Genomic DNA, 25,746 nt, shown 5'->3' with positions numbered 1-25,746 from the left:
GTAGCAAACTGCTCCAAGTCAATATGCTGTTACAGTCATCATTCACACAATTTATTATGATGGTCCTTAGCTTTCCCAATGACACAGGCCATGTTTCTTTTCCTCATCAACTATTTCTCCCTCATCCAGAACTCAAGGCAGCAACTCCCCTGCTGCATTGCTGCAGCATCAATGCAGAACCCAGGGCTGGGCTTTGGGAACAGGTTATTGCAGGGATTCACCACCTCCACACTGGGAACTCTAAGGGCCTGTTGCGTGGATACACCCAAGCGATGAGCTGGCTGAGGGTTAAAGCTCTGCTGTTTAACTTCCAGGCAGAGCCTTCCATAGAAATAGCACAAAACCAGTTTTCCTGTCAGCTTGGAGGTTAGAATCTGATTGGGCGGCAGTGCACTGGATGTCACTGTTTTGCATTGCCTCACAATAATAGGAGTTGGAATTTCTTACCCCTCAGTCGACGACATATTGTGGGGCTGATTTGTTTAAACACTAGGTTTCGACTCCAATTTTTTTTTAAAGAAAAGGCCACCACCCACTCACCCACAACATCTTGCTGCCTTTGGCGAACGCTTAGTTTGCCTTGTGGTAGCAATGGCACTGTAGGCGCAGTAACGGCCCAGGGCGGCACGGTGGCGCAGTGGTTAGCACTGGGACTGCGGTGCCGAAGACCCAGGATTGAATCCCGGCCCAGAGTCACTGTCCGTGTGGAGTTTGCACATTCTCCCCGTGTCTGTGTGGGTTTCACCTCCACAACTCAAAGATGTGCAGGTTGGGTGGATTGGCCACGCTAAATTGCCCCCTAAAAAATAATTGGGTACTCCAAATTTATTTTTTAAAAATACAACAACAGCCCAGATGTCCCTGCAATGAAATGAATGAAATGAAATGAAAATCGCTTGTCACGGGTAGGCTTCAAATGAAGTTACTGTGAAAAGCCCCTAGTCACCATGTTCCGGAGCCTGTTCGGGGTCGCTGGTACGGGAATTGAACCGTGCTGCTGGCCTGCCTGGGTCTGCTTTAAAAGCCAGCGATTTAGCCCAGTGTGCTAAACCAGGTGAGATTGGTAACATAATATAACAAATATCGCTGCTGCTAACTTGTTCCAGATCTTTCCAGCTATTCACATAAGAGTACATCACAGCAACACAGCAGTGAATCAGACTCTACCAGATGCAGGAAGTAAATTCTCAAAATATCCTATTCGTTCAATCCTTCCAATAGTCATGTTTTTAATTGGAAGATAAACTCAGCGTTAAGAACAATAAACTCTCACACTCTAAATGGCAGTGCTGCAAAACCTTGTTTGAATGCAAAAAATTGGGTATTAGATGGACAGGGCGATGATAATTCCTGTCTGTTTTCAGAGTGGTGCAGAAACCTCAGAAAAATATAGATCAGTGTAGCTCATGGCGTAAGTCATTTACTCCATAATTCCTTCTTTTGTTTTTTTTTACAAAATGGTTTTTAAAAATATTTTTTTTAATTTTTTTAATAAAAATTTAGTGTACCCAATCATTTTTCCAATTAAGGGGCAATTTAGCATGGCCAATCCACCTAGCTTGCACGTTTTTGGGTTGTAGGGGCGAAACCCACGCAGACACGGGGAGAATGTGCAAACTCCACACGGACAGTGACCCAGAGCCGGGATCGAACCTGGGACCTCAGCGCCGTGAGGCGGTTGTGCTAACCACTAGGCCACCGTGCTGCCCTACAAAATGTTTTTTATTGAGTTTTCATATTTTATATCCAAAAAATTACAAATTATTAGAGAGAGAAAAAACACGCAAAAATTAACATGTATATTTACAGGTAAGCATCTTCATAATAACAACTGTGGCCGCCCCCTTTAGCCGGCATACATATTTTACATTCCCCAATATGGCCGAGGCACATTTCCCCCGATTTCCGTCCATTTTCCCCTGATTCTTGGCCACCCGACTATTCTTCTTGTACGTTGACCGCCAGCCAAACAGGATTCTACGGCGGGCGATCAGGGAGGCAAAGGCAAGGGTGTCCGCCCTCCTCCCCAGGAATAGATATGGCTGGTCTGAAACCCTGAAGACCGCCACTATCGGGCATGGCTCCACCCTCACCCCACCACTTTGGACATAGTCTCGAAGAAGGCTGTCCAGTACTCCACAAGTCTGGGGCAAGACCAGAACATGTGGGCGTGGTTGGCCGGGCCTCTTTGGCACCGTTCACATCTGTCCTCCACCTCCGGGAAGAACCTACTCATACGGTTTCTTGTTAAGTGCCCTCTTTCTTTTGTGCTGTATAAACACCAGTGTACAGCCCCAGGAAAATCTGAGCAATTATCTTACCCAAGTGAATATCGTTCTGTTGTGTGCCTTGGGTGAGCGTATGCAGGCTTTTAGATGATATGAGAAAGAAAGGAGGCATCACAGTTGATCCCAATCTCAGCATAATCCAAATTTCCCATGTGAAAGCACGATTGTGATGAAGAATGAGGCCCTATGAAAGCACTGAGTAGTCTGTTTCAGAGCCCCTGTCACCGTGTAGCTGAGATTGACTAACCCAATCAAACCTTAAATCCAACTCAGCCATAAATTTGAAGTCACTTGGGGGCACCAATAATAAACTCTTTTATTATTGGCAGCACTAGCTGTGGTGGTAGTGGGGTGGAAGGGTTGTGGAAGAAGGCAAGCGCAAGGCCGAAACAAAAAGACACTGAAAATCAAGGTTCCATCCGAGCCAAAGTATCAAGAACCTCAGCCACCAACCTGTTGGGTATCATGCATCCTGTAGATTCCACATCTTTCCACACAGAGAAGCCAGCCCTGTACCTTTTTCAGTGGGTCCATGCCAGACCTTTGAGCTACACAGCCGAGGGTTTCACATCTGCTGGCCAGCTGGATGCAAACGCTTTATGCTGCCAACATACCAGCTGCTCAGCAGATCCCAGAGGGATGGGGAATCTCCTGGCCTGAGTGTCTGCCAGCCCTTTTGATGCACACTTGAGCCAGAGGGATGTTCTGCTGCAAACAGGGCACCCCTTAAACCCGCAGTAGGCGTCAGTACTTGGCTTATCGCGCTCCCATTCTAACCTGCTGAGTTTTTGTTGCACTCCCAACTTGACTCATGCGCTGCAAAGCATGGAAATTATCGGGACATCTACTTTGTCTTTTGCTAGTTCCATATCCAATAAGCCAAAACGCAGAAATCAGAAGTGAAATTGTCACTCAGTTATATGATTGATGAGGTACATTGGGCTGTTTTTAGATAGAAGAATAAAACATCCCTTTCACGTGAGAATGTGTATAACTGCAGCTCAATTATCTTTTGTAGCTTACCTTTGTTAGTGAATCACTGGTATATGAAAGGAGGGCACATTTAATCATTTCTGTTAAGTTCAACTAGTTATCAGTTCAAAAACATATCTCCTTGAAGCATGTTTGAGGGACCAGCTGCCAAGATTATTTTTAGTAAGTAACTCACCCTAGCAACAGCAGTGTTTTTTCTGGGAAGCTGTAGTGTGCAAGATTATGGCTGTTGGCTGTCTGTTCCACTCCAATTATTGTGTAACCTTCGGTTTTCTTTCGCTGCAGATACTCAACCAACTGAGCAGGTCTCACCTGTAAAATGAGGGGATTGAAGATGAGAGGAAACAAAGTAAATTTATTGCAATTTTAATATTGACACGGGGAGAATGTGCAAACTCCACACGGACAGTGAACCAGAGCCGGGATCGAACCTTGCAACCCGGCGCCGTGAGGCAGCAGTGCTAACCACTATGCCACTGTGCTGCCCCTGCACCCTCCTTTTGACTCAGTTCCTCAAATTAACAGATCCCAGTTTCAGCTAGTGCCAGAAAACTGCCAAGAAAAAGCTGTCTAAAAAAATTGTAGAATTTCCATGAGGGATATCAGTAAATGCTAAGATAAGCAACTGAATGCCTTTGCTATGCAAAATCAGCTATTTCCAACTATCTGATTACCCACGAACTCTGAAGCTGAGAGATCTAGCTAGCTTTACGAGTGTACATGGCACATATTCAGTGCATCTGGAACGGGTATCACAGAAGATTTATTTTAGTTCAAAGATGAATAATGAGAGTAAACCAACCATCTGGTGATACCATTGAGTCATCCCCGTTAGCTTTAGTACGGAAATATGTTCATCACCTCCATAGATTGGAGGCTGCATGATTGTCATAAAATGAGAAAATACATGAACAATTTTACATTGAAGCTTCCATTTTCCTATTTAAGTAAAAACAGTCTCAACCTCTCAGGACATGCGCTAAAAAATGTGTTTCTTTTATGCAGGGTTAAATTATATTTTGCTGACGAGAAAAGATAACTGCGCTCTTCAATGCTGGCCTTTTGCACATCCCCAACATTAATTGTGCCACCTTTGGCGGCTATGCTTTCAGCAGCTTAGGCCCCATATCTGGAATTCCTGTCCTCTTTCCGCCTTTAGCATGATCCTTAAAACCTACCTCTTTGACCCCTGTCTTCATATTTCTATACATCATTGGGTGCCATGTCTTTTGTTTTTCCTGTAAAACACCTTGGGATGTTTTGCTATGTTAAAGGCGCTATATAAATTTAAGTTGTATCGAGTTTCTCCTGTCAGATTTCAGATTTCCTCAGGGCCATACACCGGTTGCAGCTGAGTGCATGCCTGGCCTGCGTCAACAATGCTGTAAAATAGGCTGCAAGGCTGACTTTTCCCCCTTTTCCAGCTCTCTCTGTGACAAGGTAACCCGGCTGATTCACACAACAGAGGTCCGCAATGCTGCATTCGGGTTGGGAACATCATTGGCACAAACCTTTGTCCCCCACCCCCATCCACTCCTACCCAGATTGTATACACATTTAACAGTGACGCATCCCAACAGAGCTCATCTTTTATTTTTAAGTGAGCTGTAAAAACAAGGTGGTGTCACCAAAGGTGCCGCTTTGACAACCTTTAATTAAAAAGTCACGATGGGAAGTTTGAACTCCCAGTAGCCATATCTTTTGGCCCCTCGAGCAACACAAATCTGTGAAACAGAAAGAACTGCAAGTTTCAAGGTTCAGACAGTTCACTTAGCCTGAGGTTTTGTCATGGCTAGTTTGCATCAACCTTCCCCTGGAAAGACACATGGCAAGAATACAAAAGTAATGCGGGTTTGTTGGAACTGCATTTGCACGGGTATGATTAAGCATAATTTATTGCGTGTTGCTGAATCTTCCCAGCATGGCAGATTAAGTAATTGGAAACAGCACCATTGACATTGGAAGGGTTTCTGGAACATAAGCGGAAGGCAAGATCACCTATATTCTTTGTACTAGAAAATATTTTTACAAACTTCTTTTTGCTTGGGTGGAAGACGAAACAATAGATGCCAGCATCACTTCCATGTCAATTTCAAAGAGCAGTGACTGTAGATCAGTTTTGTATTCATGCATCTTGCTGTTTAATATATTAATGAATTTTTGTAAGCATTCATTTATTCTTTGTATAATTTCCAATGCACAGATCTCAATGCTGGCAAAAGTTGTAAACCCAGTCCATCACACAAACCCGCCTCCCATCCATTGACTCTGTCTACACCTGCCTTGAGAAAGACACATTCCACCCAGCTTATTCACTCTTCCAACTTCTTCCATTGGGCAGGAAATACAAAAGTCTGAGGACACGCACAAACAGATTCAAAAACAGCTCCTTCCCTTCTATTACCATACACCTAAATGATACTCTTATGGACTAGCTCTTCACACATCTTCTCTACTGAGTAGTACCACACTCCTGTATGCTTCAGCTGATGTCTGTGTCTATTTAAATTGTGTATTTTATGTTTGCCCCCACCCTATGTATTTTCTTTTCATGTATGGAATGATCTGTCCAACTGTACGCAGACAATACTTTTCACTGTACCTCGGGTACACGTGACAATAAACAAATCCAATCCAATTCAGCGAGACAATGATTCATTTCAAACGTTCTGTTTAACGGAGATAGGAAGAATCCAGCGGCTCCCAGACATCACTGCAGCTGGAAAGTTAATGCTCAGCAATGGAGTGACCAATTTCACAGCTCAAATTTCTTGAACATCATTCACCCCACAACATTAAATTGACTGTACAGTGTCATGATACATCTGCAATGAGGCCTCAAGCTGCAGATACTGAATGGATTGCCCGTCTTCCTCAAGGAACATTGACAGTGAGAGGTTTTTGTAGATTAAGGAAACTTTCGGAGAATGGAAACTGCAGCCTTGAGAGGGACCTTGATTTAAACGAATTAGTAAAGAGATCATGTTCATGACGAAAAAAGGTGCAATCCTTAAACCTGGTAAAAAAGCAAAATATTTGGCTGGGCGCTGTCTATCTTTGTAATAATAATAATCTTTATTGTCACAAGTTGGCTTACATTAACACTGCAATCAAGTTACTGTGAAAATCCCCCAGTCGCCACACTCCTGCGCCTGTTCGGGTACACAGAGGGAAACTTCAGACTGTCCAATTCACCTAACAAGCATGTCTTTCAGGGCTTGTGGGAGGAAACCGGAGCAACTGGAGGAAACCCACGCAGACACAGGGAGAAGGTGCAGACTCAGACAATGACCCAAACTGGGAATCGATCCTGGGATCCTGGCCTGTGAACCAGCAGTGCTAACCAATGTGCTTCCGTGCCGCCCGGCTGTGCTACTCGTATCCCAAAATGTATTGTATGCTTGTTTTATATCCCAACATAACAAGCTCCCTTGCACATGCCCCCTAATAAAGAAATGAAAGTCACCGTGCCAACATTTACATCTCTTTTCTTAATGCAATTTGATTGATATTATGAATGGAGCTGAGAGAAACATCTCCTCATTTGGTCACCAAATGTAACAACACATCAGAGGGATGTGCTTGGTTGCAACTAAAAAGCAGTTTTAAAGCATAAAAGACAACTACAAAAGACACTGGCAAATTTATTGGTATTTTCTAGTGGCCAGGTTCAGGAGCTTTCCTTCTTTATACACTATAGAGAGGCAAAGTTTAATGGTGAGGAGCCATTTATCTGCACAAATGTTTCTTCACTGGTCCTCTTTAAAAAGTAAGCCAATGAAAATGCTTGAAATAACTGGAATTTTAGAAACTAAAGCCAACGATAAACAAATTAATAAATAAAATTGATTTCCAACTGTTTCTGTTTATATTTCAATAATTAATGGATTTACTTGCAACTTGATTGCTGTTGGAATTCAAAATAATTTTTATCACCAATTTAACGCCACAAATAATGTGGTCCTCATAAGGTTAGTCAGTCAGGAAAGCAACATGATTTATGGGGAGTCCAAAGCTTCATCCGCTATATTAAACTACCAGAAAGTGGAGCTGGATTTTATTTTTACAGCCCCCTGCCAGGTGTGTCAAATATGAGGGGTGCCCAGTTTACCACCTTTCCCAACCACTCCAAAGCTCATCCCCATAAAACATTAGGTGGACGGGGCGCTGAAATTGGCAACAGGGTAATCAACACCCTGTGAAAAATTGAAGGGACATGTTGGCATCCTGGCAGCCCTGTGCCACTGTCTGTGTGGAGTTTGTGCAGTCTCCCCATGTCTGAGTAGGTCTCACCCCCACAACCCAAAAGTATGTGCAGGGCAGATGAATTGGCCATGTTACCCCTTAATTGAAAAAAAAAGAATTGGGTACTTTAAATTTACAAAAGAAAATTTCAAACACTCAAAAATTACAGTATCTTAATTGACCTGCACCAGATATAATACTACTCTCATAAATCTAATCCAACTTCCTTAGCAGCTGCCAGACATGCATTCCTAAAATAAAACACACCCTGTGGCAGATTTACATCGACTTCTCTCCTGGCGGTTACTCTTCAGGCATCCTTAATGTCGACACCTGCTCCAAAAGCCCTACTGCACCGGTATTTAAATTGCCAGAGTCAGACGAAGAATGAGCAGTTCAGTCTGCTGTTTCCTGAAGGAGGTGCTGCTAAGTGTCAGGAATGCCTTAATGTCTACATCAATAGCTATCTATATTATGGATGGGAAAACAGAATGTGCAGGTGAATGGTATTTTTACAAATTCCTACCCCCAGATCACCAGATTTACAGAGGACTTTAGTGAACACTTTTAAAATATATAATCTCCAGCAATACAGTTTGTTTTAGAATTGAAATGCGATGTTCCCAGATGGCATTTCCCAGTACTACAAAATAAAATTACTGCGATACGGAGCAAGAGCATCCATAGCTAATCACTTCAAATCTACAGTGCATCTTTGTGGGATTCAGTGAGGATATCAGAAGTCTCACTTCAGTGTGTTTAAAAAACTGAATTTTGGAAAGTTGTACTAACGTTTACTAAAATCAATAAAATAAACTCCAGAAGTTGTTTATTCCTATTTGGCACAAGTGTAGAAAGGGGGCTGTGACCAAACCATGGCTTATAAGGTAAATTAGAGATAGTATTAGATTCAAAGAAGAGGCATACAAATTAGCAAGAAAAAGCAATCGACCTGAGGATTGGGAACAGTTTATAATTCAGCAAAGGCAGACCAAGGGATTGATTAAGAAGGGGAAAATAAGGGCAGCACAGTGGCGCAGTGGTTAGCACTTCTGCCTCATGGCACCGAGATCCCAGGTTCGATCCTGGCTCTGGGTCACTGTCCATGTGGAGTTTGCACATTCTCCACGCGTTTGCGTGGGTTCCGCCCCCACAACCGAAAAAAATGTGCAGGGTAGGTGGATTGGCCACACTAAATTGTCCCTTAATTGGAAAAATGAATTGGGTACTCTAAATGTATTATTTTTTTTAAAAGAAGGGGAAAATATCAGAAGGGGAGGCAGTGGCGCCGTGGTAGTGTCGCTGGACTGGTAATCCAGAGACCAGAGTAATAATGCTCTGGGGACCTGGTTTTCAATCCCACCACGGCATATGGTGACATTTGAATTCAAGAAATATCTGGAATTAAAAATCTAAAGGTGACCATGAAACCATTGTTGCTTGTGGTAAAAACTTGAGCTGTTTCTGCAGTTTGAATTACAAATAAAATTATGTTTTTGTTTCTTTTTGAAATTTGTCATTCTTTTGGTCATGTCATTTTTAAAAAACATTTGCATGGGGGAACGTGGTGGCATAGTGGTATTGTCACTGGCCTAGTAAGCCAGAGACCCAGAGTCATGCCCAGGTTCAAATCCCGCCACTGCAGATGGTGAAATTTGAACTCAAATAAAAATCAGGAATTAAAAGCCTAATGATGGCCATGAAGCCATTGTCAATTGTTGTAAAAACCCATCTGGTTCATTAATGTCCTTCGGGAAGGGAATCTGCTGTCCTTACCCGGTCTGACCTACATGTAACTCCAGACCCACAGCAATGTAGTTGACTCTTAATTGCCCTCAGGGATAGGCAATAAATGCTGGCCCAGCCAGCGACATCCACATCCCACGGACAAATATTTTATTTTAAAGTAAACTAGCGGGGAACATAAAAACTGACTGTCAAGATTTATATGGTTATGTGAAAAGAAAAAGACGAATAAAAACTAATGTAGGCCCCCTTACAGTCAGAAATGGGGAATTCAAAATAGGGAGTAAAGAAATGGCTGAGGAACTAACTTCATACTTTGCTTCTGTCTTCACAAAGAAAGGAAGACATGAATAATGTCCCGGATGTTCTGATAAATACAAGCTTTAGTGAGGAGCTGAAGGAAATCAGTATTAGTAAAGAAATGGTTTGGGGGAAATTAATGGGATTAAAGGCAGACAAAACTCCAGAGCCTTATAATCGTCACCCCAGAGTACTTGCGGAAGTGGTCCTAGAAATAGTAAATCCATTGGTGGCCATTTTCCAAAATTCTTTGGTCTCTGGATTGATTCCTACAGATTGGAGAGTAGCGAATGTAACCCCGCTATTCAAAAAGGGAGATAAAGAGAAAAAAGGGAACTACAGACTATGAGCCTAACGTCGGTAGTAGGGACATGGCTGGAGTCAATTATGAAGAATTCATAACACAGTCTGGTGTAATCAGACAAAGTCATGATGGATTTACGAAAGGAAAAACATGCTCGACAGTTCTACTAGAATTCTTTGAAGATGTAACTAGTAGAGTTGACCAGGGAGAACCGATGGATATGGTTATTTAGACTTTCAGAAGGATTTTGACAAGGTCTCACATAGCACATTAATATGTAAGGTAAAAGCACATGGGATTACAGGTAGTGTCTTGAGATGGATAGAAAGCGGGTTAGCAGAAAGGAAGCAAAAAGTTGGAACAAATGGGTCTTTTCGGGTTACCGCAGGGATCTGTGCTCGGACCCCAACTGTTCACATTATATATTAATGATTTGGATGAGGAAACTAAATGTATGATTTCCAAATTTGCAAATGATACAAAGTTGGGTGGGAGGGTGAACTATGAGGAGGATGCAGAGATGATTCAGCGGGATTTGGAGAGGCTGAGTGAGCGGGCACATGCATGGCTGATGCACTATAATGTGGATAAATGTGAGGTTTTCCGTTTCGGTAGCAAAAATAGGAAAGCATGGGCGGGATTCTCCCCTACCCGGCGTGACGGAGGGTGCCGGCGTAGGGGAGTGGCGCCAACCACTCAGGGGTCGCGCCTCCTCCAAAGGTGGGGAATTCTCCCCACCTTTGGGGGTCAGCCCCGCGCCGGAGCAGTTTGCACCGGTAGACTGGCGCAAACACCCGGCGCAGTCGGTAGCGGGGCTGGCCGAAAGGCTTTCGGCGGTCGGCGCATGCGCCTGCAGTGACGTCAGCGGCAGCTGGCCGCTGACCTCACTGCCGGCGCATGCGCGATGCGGGGTTCTCCTCCGCGTCCGCCATGGCGGAGGCCGTGGCGGCGCGGAAGGAGAAAGAGTGCCCCCACGGCACTGCCCCGCGGAGTGAGCGGGGGGCCCTGATCGCGGGCCAGGCTTCCGTGGGGGCACCCCCCTGGGTCCGATCGCCCCCCGCCCCCCCCAGGACCCCGGGGGCCCGCTCGCGCCGCTGAGTCCGCCGTTTCTGAGGTGGTGTACACCTCGGCGGCGGGAGAAGGCCTCCCAGCGGCGGGACTTCGGCCCATCCGGGCCGGAGATTTAAAGGTGAGTTTAAAAAAAATGAAATCCCGCCGGCGCCAGCTGTTTTCACAGGCTGCCGGCGGGATTTGCACAACGCCGGTTTTTTACCGGCGGGAGAATTAGGAGACCTGCGGGAGCGGAAATCACGCCGCTTCCCGCCAATTCTCCGACCCTGCGTGGGGTCGGAGAATCCCGCCCCATATTTTTGTTTGAATGGGTGTAAATTGAGAGAGGTAGATACACAGCGAGAACTTGATGTCCTCGTGCATCAGTCGCTGAAAGTAAGTACGCAGGTAAGCAGGCAGTAAAGGCGGCAAATGGTATATTGGCCTTCATAGCGAGAGGATTTAAGCATAGGAATACTGCAATTGTATAGGGCATTGTTGAGGCTACACTTGGAGTACTGTGTGCAGTTTTGGTGTCCTTATCTGAGGAAGATATTCTTGTTACGGAGGGTGTGCAGCGAAGGTTTACCAGGCTGATTCCTGGGTTGGCGGGACTGACATATTAGGAGAGACTAAATCAGTTAGGATTATATTCATTGGAGTTTAGAGTGAGAGGACATCTCAGAAACTTACAACATGCTGACAGGATTAGACAGGGTAGATTCAGAAAGAATGTTCCCAATGTTGGAGAATCCAGAACTAGGGGTCATAGTTTGAGGATAAGGGGTAAACCTTTCAGGATTGAGCGGAGGAGAAATTTCTTCACCCAGAGAGTGGTAAATCTGTGGAATTCGCTATCACAGAAAGTAGTTGAGGCCAAAACATTGCGAATTTCAAGAAGGAAATAGATATAGCTCTTGTGGCGAAAAGGGATTAAGGGATATGGGGGAGGTTGTGTTCAGGGTATTGAACTTGATGATCAGCGATGATCATAATGAATGGTGGAGCAGGCTCGAAGGGCTGAATGGCCTCCTCCTGCTTCTATTTTCCATGTTTCTATATATCTACTTACCCTGGATGATGGCAGAGCGCCAGAATTCCTGAAATACCACAAGTAAACAACAGAGATTCAATATAAACGTAAACACTAACGATACCCAATAGAGCCCGAGCTACATATCTTGCCGTATAACTCAGTTCTGTGGATGGCTTACTTACTGGTTTTGATCGAAAGCCTGGAATGGGATCAACACGTAATTCAGACATTTTTTTATCAGACTATAATGAAGCGCCATAAACCCGGAGGCATTATATTCTTAGACAGTCACATTAAGTAATATGAGAAATAACTTGCTCTATATACATAGAGCGTGCCCTCCAAACCGTGATGTTATAGCCCTCAACTGTGTCTGTTCTACTTCGTCTACTCCTGTTCGGACCTCTTCCCATCCCTCCCAGAGCCTCGTTCCTCATTTCCTCGTTCTCACCTCCCACCCACCAAACTCTGTGATCAGTTGTGCTTTTTCTGTCACCTCCAGCATGTTTCCAGCTGCTCCCTCTTCTTTCAGCATTCATCAGCGATACCCCCGTCCAGTCTTCAGTCACCTCCAACATCCCCCTGCCTATCCTGCAACACCGTTCCAAGCAAGTGCACACTTTTCCAGGTAAATCGTGACTGTATACTTTTCAATTCAGTATACTGCATTCACTGTTCACAATGCGGTCTCCCCTTCATTGGGGAGACAAAGGAAAGACTGGGAGATTACTTTGTAGAATTCTGCATTTTAGTCTGCAAGTGTGACCCCAAACTTCCAACCACCTGTCATTTTAATCATCTACCCTACACTGACCTTTCTGTCCTGCTGTCGTGTTTGAGTGAAGCACAATGCAAGTCCAAGGGTTTCAATTGGACATTTTACAGCCCTCTGGGCTCAACACTAAGTTCAACAATTTTAAACCCTAACCTCTACCCCCAGTTTGTTCCAAATTTCTTTGTTTTTTTTTTTACCCTCTGTTGTTTCTCTCTTGCGTCATTTACTTTCAAATGGTAGCTATTCAGGGTCCTGCCACTTGTACATCCTCTGGACACATTTTTTTTAAAACTTGTTTTTATTTTTCCCATTATCACTCCATTTGGACTTGCACAATGAAACCTTTTGTCATTTAATCTCTCCTGTCCTCAAACCGGTCACAGACCTTCCCCTTCGTTCTTTTTCTCACCCTCCTCCCTTTCACTCGTTGAAAATGTATGACATTTCTAACTTTTCCCGGTTTTGACAAAAGGTCATGGAGCAGAAACATGAACTCAATTTTGCGCTCCACAGATGCTGCTGGATTTAAATATGAAACAAATCCTCACTCCGATCCTTTCATTGAAAGCTTCCATGTTAAACTCCCTAAATCGGCCTCTGTCGCAGTACAAAGCTGAACTCATGTGGCTCATTTCTTTGAGATTCGACTTAATTTACGTGCCACTTTAGATTGAAAAGAATAACTTGGGTATTCTCTGAACCACTGTGAGCTATGACCTTCTTGGTTGACAACAGAGATGCATGAAGTGCATTTCCTAAACATTATGGGCAGCACGGTAGCAATCACTGTGGCTTCACAGCGCCAGGGTCCCAGGTTTGGTTCCCGGCTAGCATCATTGTCTGTGCGGAATCTGCACGTTCTCCCCATATTTGCGTGGGTTTCCTCCGGATGCTCCGGTTTCCTACCACAAGTCCCAAAATACGTGCTTGTTAGGTGAATTGGACATTCTGAATTCTCCCTGTGTACCCGAACAGGCGCCGGAATGTGGCGACTTGGGGGCTTTCACAGTAACCTCATTGCAGTGTAAGCCTACTTGTGACAATAAAGATTATTATTATTATGAGTTGATCAGATCTTGTGAATCCTGTCTTGGTGCCTGCACCCTGAATAGACAGGATTCCACATAAGCTGTTGCAGGGATAATCAGCTGGCCTGCATCCCAAGTCCACTTCTCTGCCTGGAGTTTTGCAGTATGGGACCGCTCTTTCATTTCTATCTATGAAACCCAAAAGAGGACCAACACATTGCACCTTTCACCCACCTCAATGACTGGCAGCCACTGCTCAGCAGACACACTGAGGGCCTGAAACTGCTTGTCGTCCACACAATGCACATTGTTCACAACTAGTGCAGAAGCCCCAAATATCTCACTTGTCCGACACAAACCTGGAAAAAAAAAACACACATTAGGCTATCAAAGACAACACTGAATCAAAATAATGAACACCCAAGTATAGGGGGAAATTTAATTAACCGCTTTCAGCTCATCTCTATTAAACATGCATCAAAAATAAAAGCTCAAAGCGTTTTCACTCAAGATGAGCAGAAAACCTTGAGAGTCTAAAAAAGAAACTAAAAAATCAAACCTGTCAGTTGATTGCATTGCATTGAGTTCAAAGCTTCATGAAAGCTAATATGTGGTTCTCAAATTATTTCAGACATTTACACAGGCGGCACAATGCCCTGAAGCACCAACATTTAGTGCCAAAGGCAGAGTTTGATTCCTCATTTCACTGGGCTCCTGATCTCAAGCATGCTGTATGAGAAAATAAATAAATAACCTGTATTTACAAAGTGCTTTCCACAACCTCGGGCACTCCAAGGTGCCAAAGAAGTATTTTTGAAGTGTAGTCACTTTATATGTAAGAAATGTAGGAGCCAATTTGTGTACAGCAAGATCCTACAAACAGCAATACGGTAATGATCAGATTATTTGATTTAGTTCTCTTGTTTGAGGGATAGAGAGCAACCAGGGTGCAATTTCCTTGCTCTTCTTCAAAATGCTATCATGGGATTTTTTATATCCACCCAGAAGAGCAGATGGGTCCCCAGTTTAACAGCTCATCTGAAAGATTGTGGTACGCCTCGAGTGCTGCACTGGAATGCCTTCAACTGACAAGCTTCTTACTGAGAGGCATAAGTGAAAGATCAAACAGAGGACACATTCTCCATGGTTGGGATGTATTGCAAGTAGTTATCAGGCAGTTATTTGTGCACAGTTCAAGTGTGATGGAGCAATGGGAGCAGGTCTCCTCTCCTTCTTAACCACCTTCAGCAAATGGGATAGTAGACCTAAGCAGCTGGGAGTGAGGTGCAGGAGAAATAATGCACAAATATATTGCATGAGAACATTTTTAGCAGCCGGTGTGCTCCCAGAGTTGGGCATTTTTATTGCACTAGCCAATTTTCCTTCGCTCTTCCCAAGCCATCACACAGGCACCTAGTAAGTGAGCATTATGCAAGCAAGAGCTTTGACTGTGAGTGTCAGTACATCATTCCGTTCCACGGAGCATTCGAGCCAACACTAAAATTCACGTCCATCTTTCAACAGGGATGAGAAACTGGAACCTTCACCAACTTTCACTTGCATAACCAAGGGCAAGCAAGGACCATTGAAGCATTCCTACCATTGGTTTGGCTGGAATCAGATAAAGAAACACTGAAAAACAATGAAATCCTAACATTCCAAGTGTGCACGACTCAGCTACTCAATGGAAAACCCCACTGGGGGCTTCATTTCGAGAATGTGATGGCATTTTCAATGTTCAGGATATTATAACGTTACACTAGCACAATGTTGGCTGAGAGCAGAGGATTAGAAAAGTTGACATGAAATAATAAGATATATAAATGATAAATGATTTCAATGGTTCATTTGAGAAAACGAATGCAGGTCAAGTGTCCATAATAAAACAACACGACCTAAAATTTAATTAGGGTGATGATTGCTGAAATAATTGAATTCAACTCCATATTTCAACAGGTCAGTTTTTCATGACAGACATAGCTAAGCCAATAGATAAACCAATCGAGTGCACTCTCCATCAGATTTTAAAGTGGTCAGGACCTCCCTGGACTGCAACACCAATGACAATTCCTGTAAATGAACTGTAAAGCAATAGAATAATAGAAAAGCAAACCGCCACCTGCAGTGTTACCCAACACAAAAAAAATCAAATAAGCTACACATTGCTCAAATAATACTGCAGTCCTGAGAAATAAACATATAGTTTCACTCCTCTCCCCAGCTTACTCCTGGCAAATGTCCAAGCGATTGAGAACAAGCTGGATGACCTCAGCACTAGACTCACCTCCCAGAGTGAAGTAGAAACTGCTGTGTGCTCTGCTTCACCGAGACATAGCTCACTCCAGCCACACAAGATTGTGCCATCCAACCCGAGGGGTTTTTCAATCCATCGAATGGATCGCACGAAGACCTCAGGCAAGTCGAAAGGCGGGGGTGTTTGCCTCCTGATCAACACCTCCTGGTACTGTGATGTGGTGTCCCTCGCGTGCCATTGCTCCCCAGACCTAGAATACCTAACCGTGAAGTGTCACCCCTTCTACCTCCCACGTGAATTCATCTCTGTACTCATCACAGCAGTCTACATCCCACCCCAGGCAGAAGTGAAGAAAGCACTTGACGAACGACATTCCACCATCAATTTGATTTGGTTTATTATTGTCACATGTATTAGTATACAGTGAAAAGTATTGTTTTTTGCATGCTGTACAGACAATGCATACTGTACACCGGGAAGGAAGGAGGGACTGCAGAATATAATGTTACAGTTATAGCAACGCGTAGAGAAAAGATCAACTTAATACAATACGAGGTAGGTCCATTCAACAGTCTGATGGCAGTAGGGAAGAAGCTGTTCTTGAGTCGGTTGGTACGTGACCTCAAACTTTGGTACCTTTTTCCGAACGGAAGAAGGTGGAAAGGGAGTATATCCTGGGCGCGTGGGGTCCTTAATTATGCTGGTTGCCTTTCCGAGGCAGAGGAATTATAGACAGAGTCAATGGATGGGAGGCTGGTTTGCATGATGGACTGGGCTACATTCACAACCTTTTGTAGTTTCCTGCGGTCTTGGGCAGAGCAGGCTCCATACCAAGCTGTGATACAACCAGAAAGAATGCTTTCTATGGTGCATCTGTAGAAGTTGGTGAGGGTCGTAGCTGGCATGCCAAATTTTCTTAGTCTTCTGCGAAAGTAGAATCGTTGGTGGGCTTTCTTAACTATAGTGTCGGCATGGGGGTACCAGGACAGGTTGTTGGTTATCTCTACACCTAAAAACTCCATTCCCCGAACACACTTTGGCAAATCCGACTACAAGTCGATATTCCTAATTCTGGCTTACAAACAGCAACTCAAGCATGCTGAGCCAGTTAAGAAAACCATGCAGTGCTGCTCCAAGGAATCTGAGGACATCCTCCGCGACTGCTTGGAGACTGTGAACAGGTCCATATTCAAGGCCGCGGCAGCTAACCTGGACGAGTACGCAACCACCGTCACAGGCTTCATCAGTGTGTCGAGGACGGTGTACTAAAGAAGACAATATGGGTATTCCCCAATCGGAAACCCTGGCTCAACCAAAAGCTTCACTCCCTGCTGAAGCTCCGGACGGAGGCGTTCATGTTTGACGACCCTGACCTATATAAGAAATCCAGGTACAATGTACAGAAAGCCATCAGGGATGCAAAAAGACAATACCACATCAAACTAGATTCCCAGGCTAACGACACTAACACACGACGACTATGGCAGGGCCTACACAAGTTCACAGGCTATAAAGCAAGGCCAGGCTAGGGCTGGAGCATCCCTACCCGATGATCTGAACAAGTTCTATGCCTGCTTTGAGCAGTCAGCCAATGTATCAGTGCCACCCACCCCAACAGCCCCGGACACACCCATACCCACTATCACAGCCTCAGAGGTAAGACCTGCCTCTTGACAGTGAATCCGCAGAAAACGACGGGCCCCGACGGAGTTCCTGGGTGAGCACTCTGAACCTGCACAGACCAGCTGGCGAGTGTATTCACAGATATCTTCATCACCTCACTCCTCTGCTCTGAGGTCCCCACCTCCTTCAAGAAGGCCTCCATAATACCAGTACCAAAGAAGAACAAGGTAGCCTGCCTCAACAACTACCGACCGGTGGCCCTAACGTCTGTTATCATGAAATGCTTCAAGCAGCTAGTCATGAGACGGATCACTGCCAGCCTCCCAGACGGTCTTGATCCACTGCAGCTTGCCTATCACTGCAACCGGTCCACAGCAGATACTATCTCACTGGCTCTGCAATCAACACACAAACACCTCTACAACAAGGACACCGATATAAGACTGCTGTTCAAAGACTACAGCTCCACCTTCAACACCATTATCCCAATAAGACTAATAACCAAACTCCGCAATCTTGGACTTGACCCCTCCCTGAGCAGCTGGATCCTCGACTTCCTCACCAACAGACCGTAATCTGTCAGGATAGGCAACAGCATCTCCTCCACAATAGTCCTCAACACCGGAGCACCGCAAGGATGTGTGCTCAGTCCTCTACTGTACTCCCTGTACACACATGACTGTGTGACAAGATTGCGGATGATCAGACTGTGATGGACCGCATCTCAAACAACGACGAATCAGACTACAGGAGGGAGATAAATCACTTGGTTGCATGGTGTACCGAAAACAAACTCTCTCTAAATGTTGGAAAGACCAATGAACTGATCATCAACTTCAGGAAACGTAGCACGACACACTCCCGTCTGCATCAATGGCTCCGAAGTGGAGATGGTGGATAGCTTTAAGTTCCTGGGGGGTCACCATCACCAACAGTCTGTCCTGGTCCACTCACGTTGATGCAATAGTCAAGAAAGCCCAACAACATCTCTACTTCCTGTGGAAGCTAAAGAAATTTGGCATGTCTGCATCGACTCTCACAAACTTCTACACATGTGCCATAGGGAGCATCCTATCCGGCTGCATCACAGCTTGGTATGGCAACTGCTCGGCCCAAGATCGCAAGAAACTGCAGAGTGTGGTGAACTCAGCCCAATGCATCACACAAACTTGCCACCCCCACATTGATTCTGTCTACACCTCCCGCTGCCTCAGGAAGCAGACAGCATTATCAGAGACCCCTCCCACCCAGGCACTACCTTCTTCCAGACCCTTCCATCAGGCAGAAGGTACAGAAGTCTGAAAACTCACACATCCAGACATAGGAACAGCTTCTTTCCCACAGCTACAAGACTCCTCAACGACTCCCCCTCGGACTGATCTGTTCCCTGTAAGAACTCTATTCACGACGCCCAATGCTGCACTTGCTCATGTATTTGCTTTGTTTGACCCCTTGTTCCGCACTGTAACCAATCACTGTTTTGTCGATGTACCATTTGTCAATGTTCCCTGTTGATTATTCTGGTGTCTACTATGTACGTACTGTGTACGTTTCTCGGCCGCAGAAAAGTACTTTTCACTGAACTTCGGCACATGTGACAATCAAATCAAATAAAGTCCAAAGAAGTGCAGGTTAGGTGAATTGGCCATGCTAAATTGCCCCTTAAGTGTCCAAAAGGTTAGGTGCACTTACAGGGATAGGGTGGAAGCCTGGGCTTAAGTAGGGTGCTCTTTCCAAGGGCCGGTGCAGACTCGATGGCTGAATGGCCTTCTGGACTGTAGGGATTCTATTCTATCTACACCCCCATACTCTGATAAAGCAACCACCCCAAAAACTTCCAGAACTGCAAAGCTAATTTAATAACGATTTAATAATTTTCGAATGCCAAAGTCAGAATTGCCTGAATTTGACTAAATACAGAGTTTTTAATATTATATCAAGTAAATGAAAAGCTCACTGAACTGTGGTAGAACTATTGAGGCCTGCAAATTCAATTCAGTACCCTTTACAAGTGTTTCAATGATCAACTAGCTGCTGCAGCAGGGAGACATCATCTTTTCTTTTACCGGGAAATAGCACACATGATTTTAACCGTCTTGTGTTATGTATACAATCTGAAATAATGCTCACTCAATTTAAAAATGTAACGATTTTATATACATAACTGGACTTTTGATGCTTGTTTCATAATGGGGAGTAGTTAACTCATTAATGTAGCTTGTGGCATGAGGAATAAGATTAAAAGTGAAATTTAATACACGTAGATATTTTCTTAGTAGCTGCCTGTCCTTTTCCAGCGTTGCAGGCTGATGGGCATTTATTGCCCATCCCTAATCTCGAGGGTGCAGTTAAGAGTCACATATAGGCCAGATCGGGTAAGGACGGCAGATTTCCTTCCCTAAAGGACATCAGTGAACCAGATGGGTTTTTACGACAATTGACAATGACTTCATGGTCATCATTAGGCTTTTAATTCCTGATTTTTATTTGAGTTCAAATTTCACCATCTGCAGTGGCGGGATTTGAACCTGGGCATGACTCTGGGTCTCTGGCTTACTAGGCCAGTGACAATACCACTATGCCACCACGTTCCCCCATTTAAAAATGACATGACCAAAAGAATGACAAATTTCAAAAAGAAACAGAAACATAATTTTTTTTGCAATTCAAACTGCAGAAACAGCTCACATGTGAATAAGCTGCATGGTCTCTACCCCTCCTGCGGCATCTCCTGCAGATTTCTAGATCTTGCAGTTTCCTACCGTTTCCCTTACATTTTTCTGGACTCAAATCCAGAATCAGGTTTGAGGTTACATAGTTACATAGAACATACAGTGCAGAAGGAGGCCATTCGGCCCATTGAGTCTGCACCGACCCACTTAAACCCTCACTTCCACCCTATCCCGGTAACCCAATAACCCCTCCTAACCTCTTTTGTCACTAAGGGCAATTTATCATGGTCAATCCAACTAACCTGCACGTCTTTGGACTGTGGGAGGAAACCGGAGCACCCGGAGGAAACCCACGCAGACACGGGAGGAACGTGCAGACTCCGCACAGACAGTGACCCAGTGGGGAATCGAACCTGGGACTCTGGCGCTGTGAAGCCACAGTGCTATCCACTTGTGCTACCGTGCCGCCCGTGGCCAGGAACAGCTGTTTGTACTGGCTGTGCATTTCACTTGGAAGAAATGGCAGAGATGGGAGAGTCGGGAGACAGTGTTAGATATGAGAGCCCGAGCCCTTCCTGAACTTGCCTCATCCCCCGACTTACACCGCTACCCTGAGGGCTGCCGTGCAAAGCAAAAGACTGGAATGGAAAGTAAACAAAAATAGATACAGATAAATGTACCTTCTATTTCTGAGCGCAAAGGACGTCTAAGGGACGCCTAACTTTGCACACAAAGAACACCCTCTAGCTATTCCTTCCCTTTGGGAATAAAAGTTACATTAATCTATATCTATCTTGGCGTACTTTTTTTTCCACTTTTACTTTCTTAATTGAGAATTAGGGCACAAACTGGCAATCAGTACGAAATAGGGTGGCCAGAAGAAATGGGGCAGGATTCTGCAATAATGGGGCTATGTCCCCACGCACGCGAAAAACGCACACGAATCACTCTGGACTTACCTGGAGAAAGTCCAAAGTGATTCGCCGATTTGCAGGGGGCTAGTAGGGCCCCGGAGTAGTCCTCACAGCACTGGCTGCCGATATGGGGCCCTGTACGTCCGATCGGGGGTCCGCGCATGCGCACGGTGGCAGCCTGGGTCGGCCGCCCCGTGAGACATGGCCGACCCACACCGTAGACAGGCACCAAGAAGATGCCCCCCCAAGATGGCGCGCGCCCGCGGATCGGTGGCCCCAATGCCAACATCACCACTCGTGACTATTGAAAAATAGCATCCGAGAGAGAATTAGGCACCAAAATATAAAAGGCTGCAGGAGAAAATGGGATTGTAGCAGATAATACAGCTGGCAATAGTACAGGCACATTGGGCCAAAATTTCAAGGTAACACAACTAATTTGAGAAAGTAATATTCGATTATCCAGTCTCTTTAAGCATTTTGCTTTGTTTGCGAAGCCAGAGTTAAACTGAGCACGACAAAACCACTGAAGAGAAAGGACAGATGATGGACTTTATTGCCTTGTTGACACAGATTCGAAAGTTGGAGCCAACGAGTGGCAAGAGTTCCACATGTTGTTCATTTGGAATAAAGATAACACGGGGTCTGGGTTTGTCCTTGCGGGAAGTCGGAGCGAAATGAGTGGCCTGGGAGGGCGGGGCCTGCGGGCTTTTCAACAGCTTTCACAGCGGACCTTCAGCACTGCAGCCTGCAGACGAGTGGCGAACAAGGTTCCTGAGAAGCAAAAGATATTCCAGGCGGACAATGGGATGCCGGTCCATTTAAAAGGCGGTGTGATGGATGCACTGCTCTACAGGCTAACCATGGGCCTCACTGTTGCGGGTACAGTCTATGTTGTCTACGAACTCTTCACAATTGCCCTGCCCAAGAAGAAGTAACATCAGCTCTTGGACATGCCTAAATCTTCGTTTTATTCCAAAACCCTGTTATACTGTAAATTATCTGGGGACCTGACTGTTCACGGTTTATGTGAACAGTTGTTTATTTGATGATGAGACTTGTATAACAATAAATAGTGATTTATCACGGGGGAAAAAAGAATAAAGATAACACATCACAAAGGGCGGGCATCAGCAAATCGAGGGACCTGTTTATTGGCGGGAGGTTTGCGGGCCTGGGGGAACTGGAAGATAAATTTGGCCTTCCCCAAGGGAACATGTTCAGATACCTGCAGGTAAAGGCGTTTGCTAGGCGACAGGTAGAGGGATTCCCTTTGCTGCCCTCGCAGGGGACGATGGACAGAGTGCTTTCGGGGGTGTGGGTAGGAGAGGGGAAGGTGTCTGACATCGATAAGGTAATGCAGGAGGTGGAGGAGTTGTCAGTGGAGGAGCTGAAGGCTAAATGGGAGGAGGAACTCGGGGAGCAGATAGAGGACGGGACTTGGGCGGATGCCTTGGAGAGAGTCAACTCTTCCTCCTCATGTGCGAGGCTTAGTCTCATCCAATTTAAGGTGCTGCACCGGGCCCACATGTCCGGGACTAGGATGAGTAGGTTCTTCGGGGGTGAGGACAGGTGCACCAGATGTTCGGGGAGTCTTGCGAACCACGCCCATATGTTCTGGGCATGCCCAGCACTGGAAGAATTCTGGAAGGGGGTGGCGGGGACGGTGTCGAGGGTGGTTGGATCCAGGGTCAAACCAGGGTGGGGACTCATGATTTTTGGAGTTGCGGTAGAGCCGGGAGTGCAGGAGGCGAAAGAGGCCGGTGTCCTGGCCTTTGCGTCCCTAGTAGCCCGTCGAAGGATTCTGTTACAATGGAGGGATGCAAGGCCCCCAAGCGTGGAGACCTGGATCAGTGACATGGCGGGATTTATAAAATTGGAAAAGGTCAAATTTGCCCTGAGAGGATCAATACAAGGGTTCTATAAACGATGGCAGCCTTTTCTGGACTTCCTGGCTCAGAGATGCGTTGTTGTTAAAATGCTGGGTTGTTCATGGGGATGGGGCGAATGTATATGATTGTTAATATTATTGTTATTTTCGGTATTTTACTAAGGTGCGTCAATGTTGTATAAAATCAAAATTTTTCAATAAAAATTATTTTTAAAAAAAAGATAACACAACACAAATTTACCAGGTTTGCGATTATTTAGCAACAGCCGGATTGTCTGATTTATAATTTTAACTGGTCAGCTCCAACCCTGAGCATAAGCAAGGTAATGATCTGTTACATTCTACTGATCAGCTCCCGTGGCCACGATAAATCAAACCAGGTCATTTAGTGCAACATAATATTTGAAGCACTGAGAATAATGGCATCTTAATCTTCAAAAGAGTCTGATTTATTTTACTTGGATGCTGTTTGGCTATCAATTAAAATTGTTTTTAATTTGATTAAGATAAAATAGATGACCGAATAACTGTGGATTGCAATTATTAGCATGGAGAATTCTATTGGAAGATGGAGAGATGGGCTACATCTACATCTATTGAATCGAGTTCTTCTCTATGTAACAGAACTGAAAAGGGGGGAAAGAAAAACCCATCTCTGGCAAAGCTTTCGGTTACCTCCTTAATAACTTCATAAATGGTTCAATGTCAAATTGTGCTTGATAACACCGCTGTGAAACGCCTTAAGTCATTTCATTATGTTAAGTGCGTTTATATAAATGCAAGTTGCTGTTGTGCTCCATTCTTGCCTCCAATGGAAGAAGCATTAACAATGAAATGGCCACCTCAGAGCCCCCAACGGGGAAGGCTGGGATGAACCGGTTCCTTGATGGACTGGACATAAGGCTAGAAGACTGTGTACCTGAGGTGGTCACAGAGGACCAGACGGGCTTCGTCAAAGGTAGACAGCTCACCTCGAACATCAGGCGCCTGCTGAACGTGATAATGACCCCCTCCGGGGAGAGAACACAAGAGGTGATCGTCTCCCTGGACGCAGAAAAGGCCTTCGACAGAGTCGACAGAGTCGAATGGAAATACCTCATAGAGGTACTGGAGCGGTTCGGGCTTGGAACAGGGTTCGCCGCGTGGGTAAAGCTCCTATACAACGCCCCCATGGCGAGTGTACGGACCAACAATACCAACTCCCAATACTTCCAGCTGCACAGGGGCACCAGACAAGGATGCCCACTATCCCCGCTGCTGTTCGCACTAGCAATCGAACCGCTAGCAATTGCGCTCAGGGCAGCAAAAAATTGGAGGGGGATCCGAAGGGGAGGCAGAGAGCACAGAGTCTCACTCTATGCAGATGATCTGCTCCTCTACATCTCGGACCCACAAAGCAGCATGGACGGAATCATCGCGCTCCTGAAAGAGTTTGGAGCCTTCTCGGGCTGCCGTTCAAACAAGCCCGACATAAATTCCGCTACCTGGGGATCCAAATAGCCCATGACTGGAAAGGGATCCACAAATGGAACCTCACCAGCCTGGCGGAGGAAGTAAAAAAGGACCTGCAAAGATGGAACACACTCCCACTCTCCCTCGCGGGGAGAGTCCAGACGATCAAAATGAACGTATTGCCCAGGTTCCTCTTCCTGTTTAGATCCATTCCGATCTACATCCCCAAGGCCTTCTTCAAAGCGCTGGACAAACTTATCATGGCGTTCGTATGGGGGGGGGGGGGGGGGGGGGGTGAAAATCCTAGGATCCCAAAGAAGGTCCTACAGAAAACAAAATCCAGGGGGGGGGGCTAGCCCTCCCGAATCTACAATTCTACCACTGGGCGGCAACAGCCGAGCGAGTAAGGGGATGGATCCAGGAGCCAGAAGCTGAGTGGGTGCGTGCGGAGGAGGCCTCCTGCATGGGGACCTCCCTCCGGGCCCTCACCACGGCAGCACTCCCATCCCCACCCAAAAAACACTCCAGCAGCCCAGTGGTGACAGCCACCCTCCAATCCTGGAACCAACTGCGGCAGCAATTTGGCCTGAACAAAATGTCGGACAAGGCTCCCATCTGCAACAACCATAGGTTCAAACCAGCACTGACTGACGCCACCTTCAAAAGGTGGAGGCAGGACGGGGGGACACTGACAGTCAGGGACCTATACACGGACGGCAGGATCGCAACACTGGACGAACTGACAGAGAAATTTCGGCTAGCTGGGGGGAACGAGCTACGGTACCTGCAGCTCAAAAACATCCTACGAAAGGAGACAAGGACGTACCCACAACCGCCACGACAGACACTACTGGAAGACCTACTGGACGCAAGTATCCTAGAGAAAGGGAACTGTAGCGACATGTATGACCGACTGGTAGAAAGGGACGACACCGTACTGGACGCAACAAGAAGGAAATGGGAGGACGACTTGGGGATGGAGATAGGGTGGGGACTCTGGAGCGAAGCACTGCATAGGGTCAACTCCACCTCCACGTGCGCAAGGCTCAGCCTGACGCAACTAAAAGTGGTACATAGAGCCCACTTAACGAGAAACCGTATGAGTAGGTTCTTCCCGGAGGTGGAGGACAGATGTGAACAGTGCCAAAGAGGCCCGGCCAACCACGCCCACATGT

The 25,746-nt window shown here is 45.6% G+C and overlaps 1 protein-coding gene across 2 annotated transcripts in view; it reads right to left on the bottom strand.

Annotated features, from left to right (window-relative positions):
• The window catches only part of tarbp1 (TAR (HIV-1) RNA binding protein 1), a 243,973-nt gene that overhangs the window by 36,895 nt on the left and 181,332 nt on the right, over nt 1-25,746 (bottom strand). For both annotated transcript variants that reach the window (XM_038815663.1, XM_038815672.1), the window contains 2 exons: nt 14,000-14,124; nt 3,457-3,593 (listed from right to left, as the gene is read on the bottom strand). In XM_038815663.1, coding sequence (XP_038671591.1) covers nt 3,457-3,593; nt 14,000-14,124 — 262 coding nt within the window. The remainder of the gene's footprint in view (nt 1-3,456; nt 3,594-13,999; nt 14,125-25,746) is intronic.

The sequence above is a fragment of the Scyliorhinus canicula genome, chromosome 1, assembly GCF_902713615.1.
Source record: "Scyliorhinus canicula chromosome 1, sScyCan1.1, whole genome shotgun sequence".
Taxonomy (NCBI): domain Eukaryota; kingdom Metazoa; phylum Chordata; class Chondrichthyes; order Carcharhiniformes; family Scyliorhinidae; genus Scyliorhinus; species Scyliorhinus canicula.
Note: the sequence above shows the minus strand (reverse complement) of the source record. Positions and strands in the feature narration are given on the sequence as shown.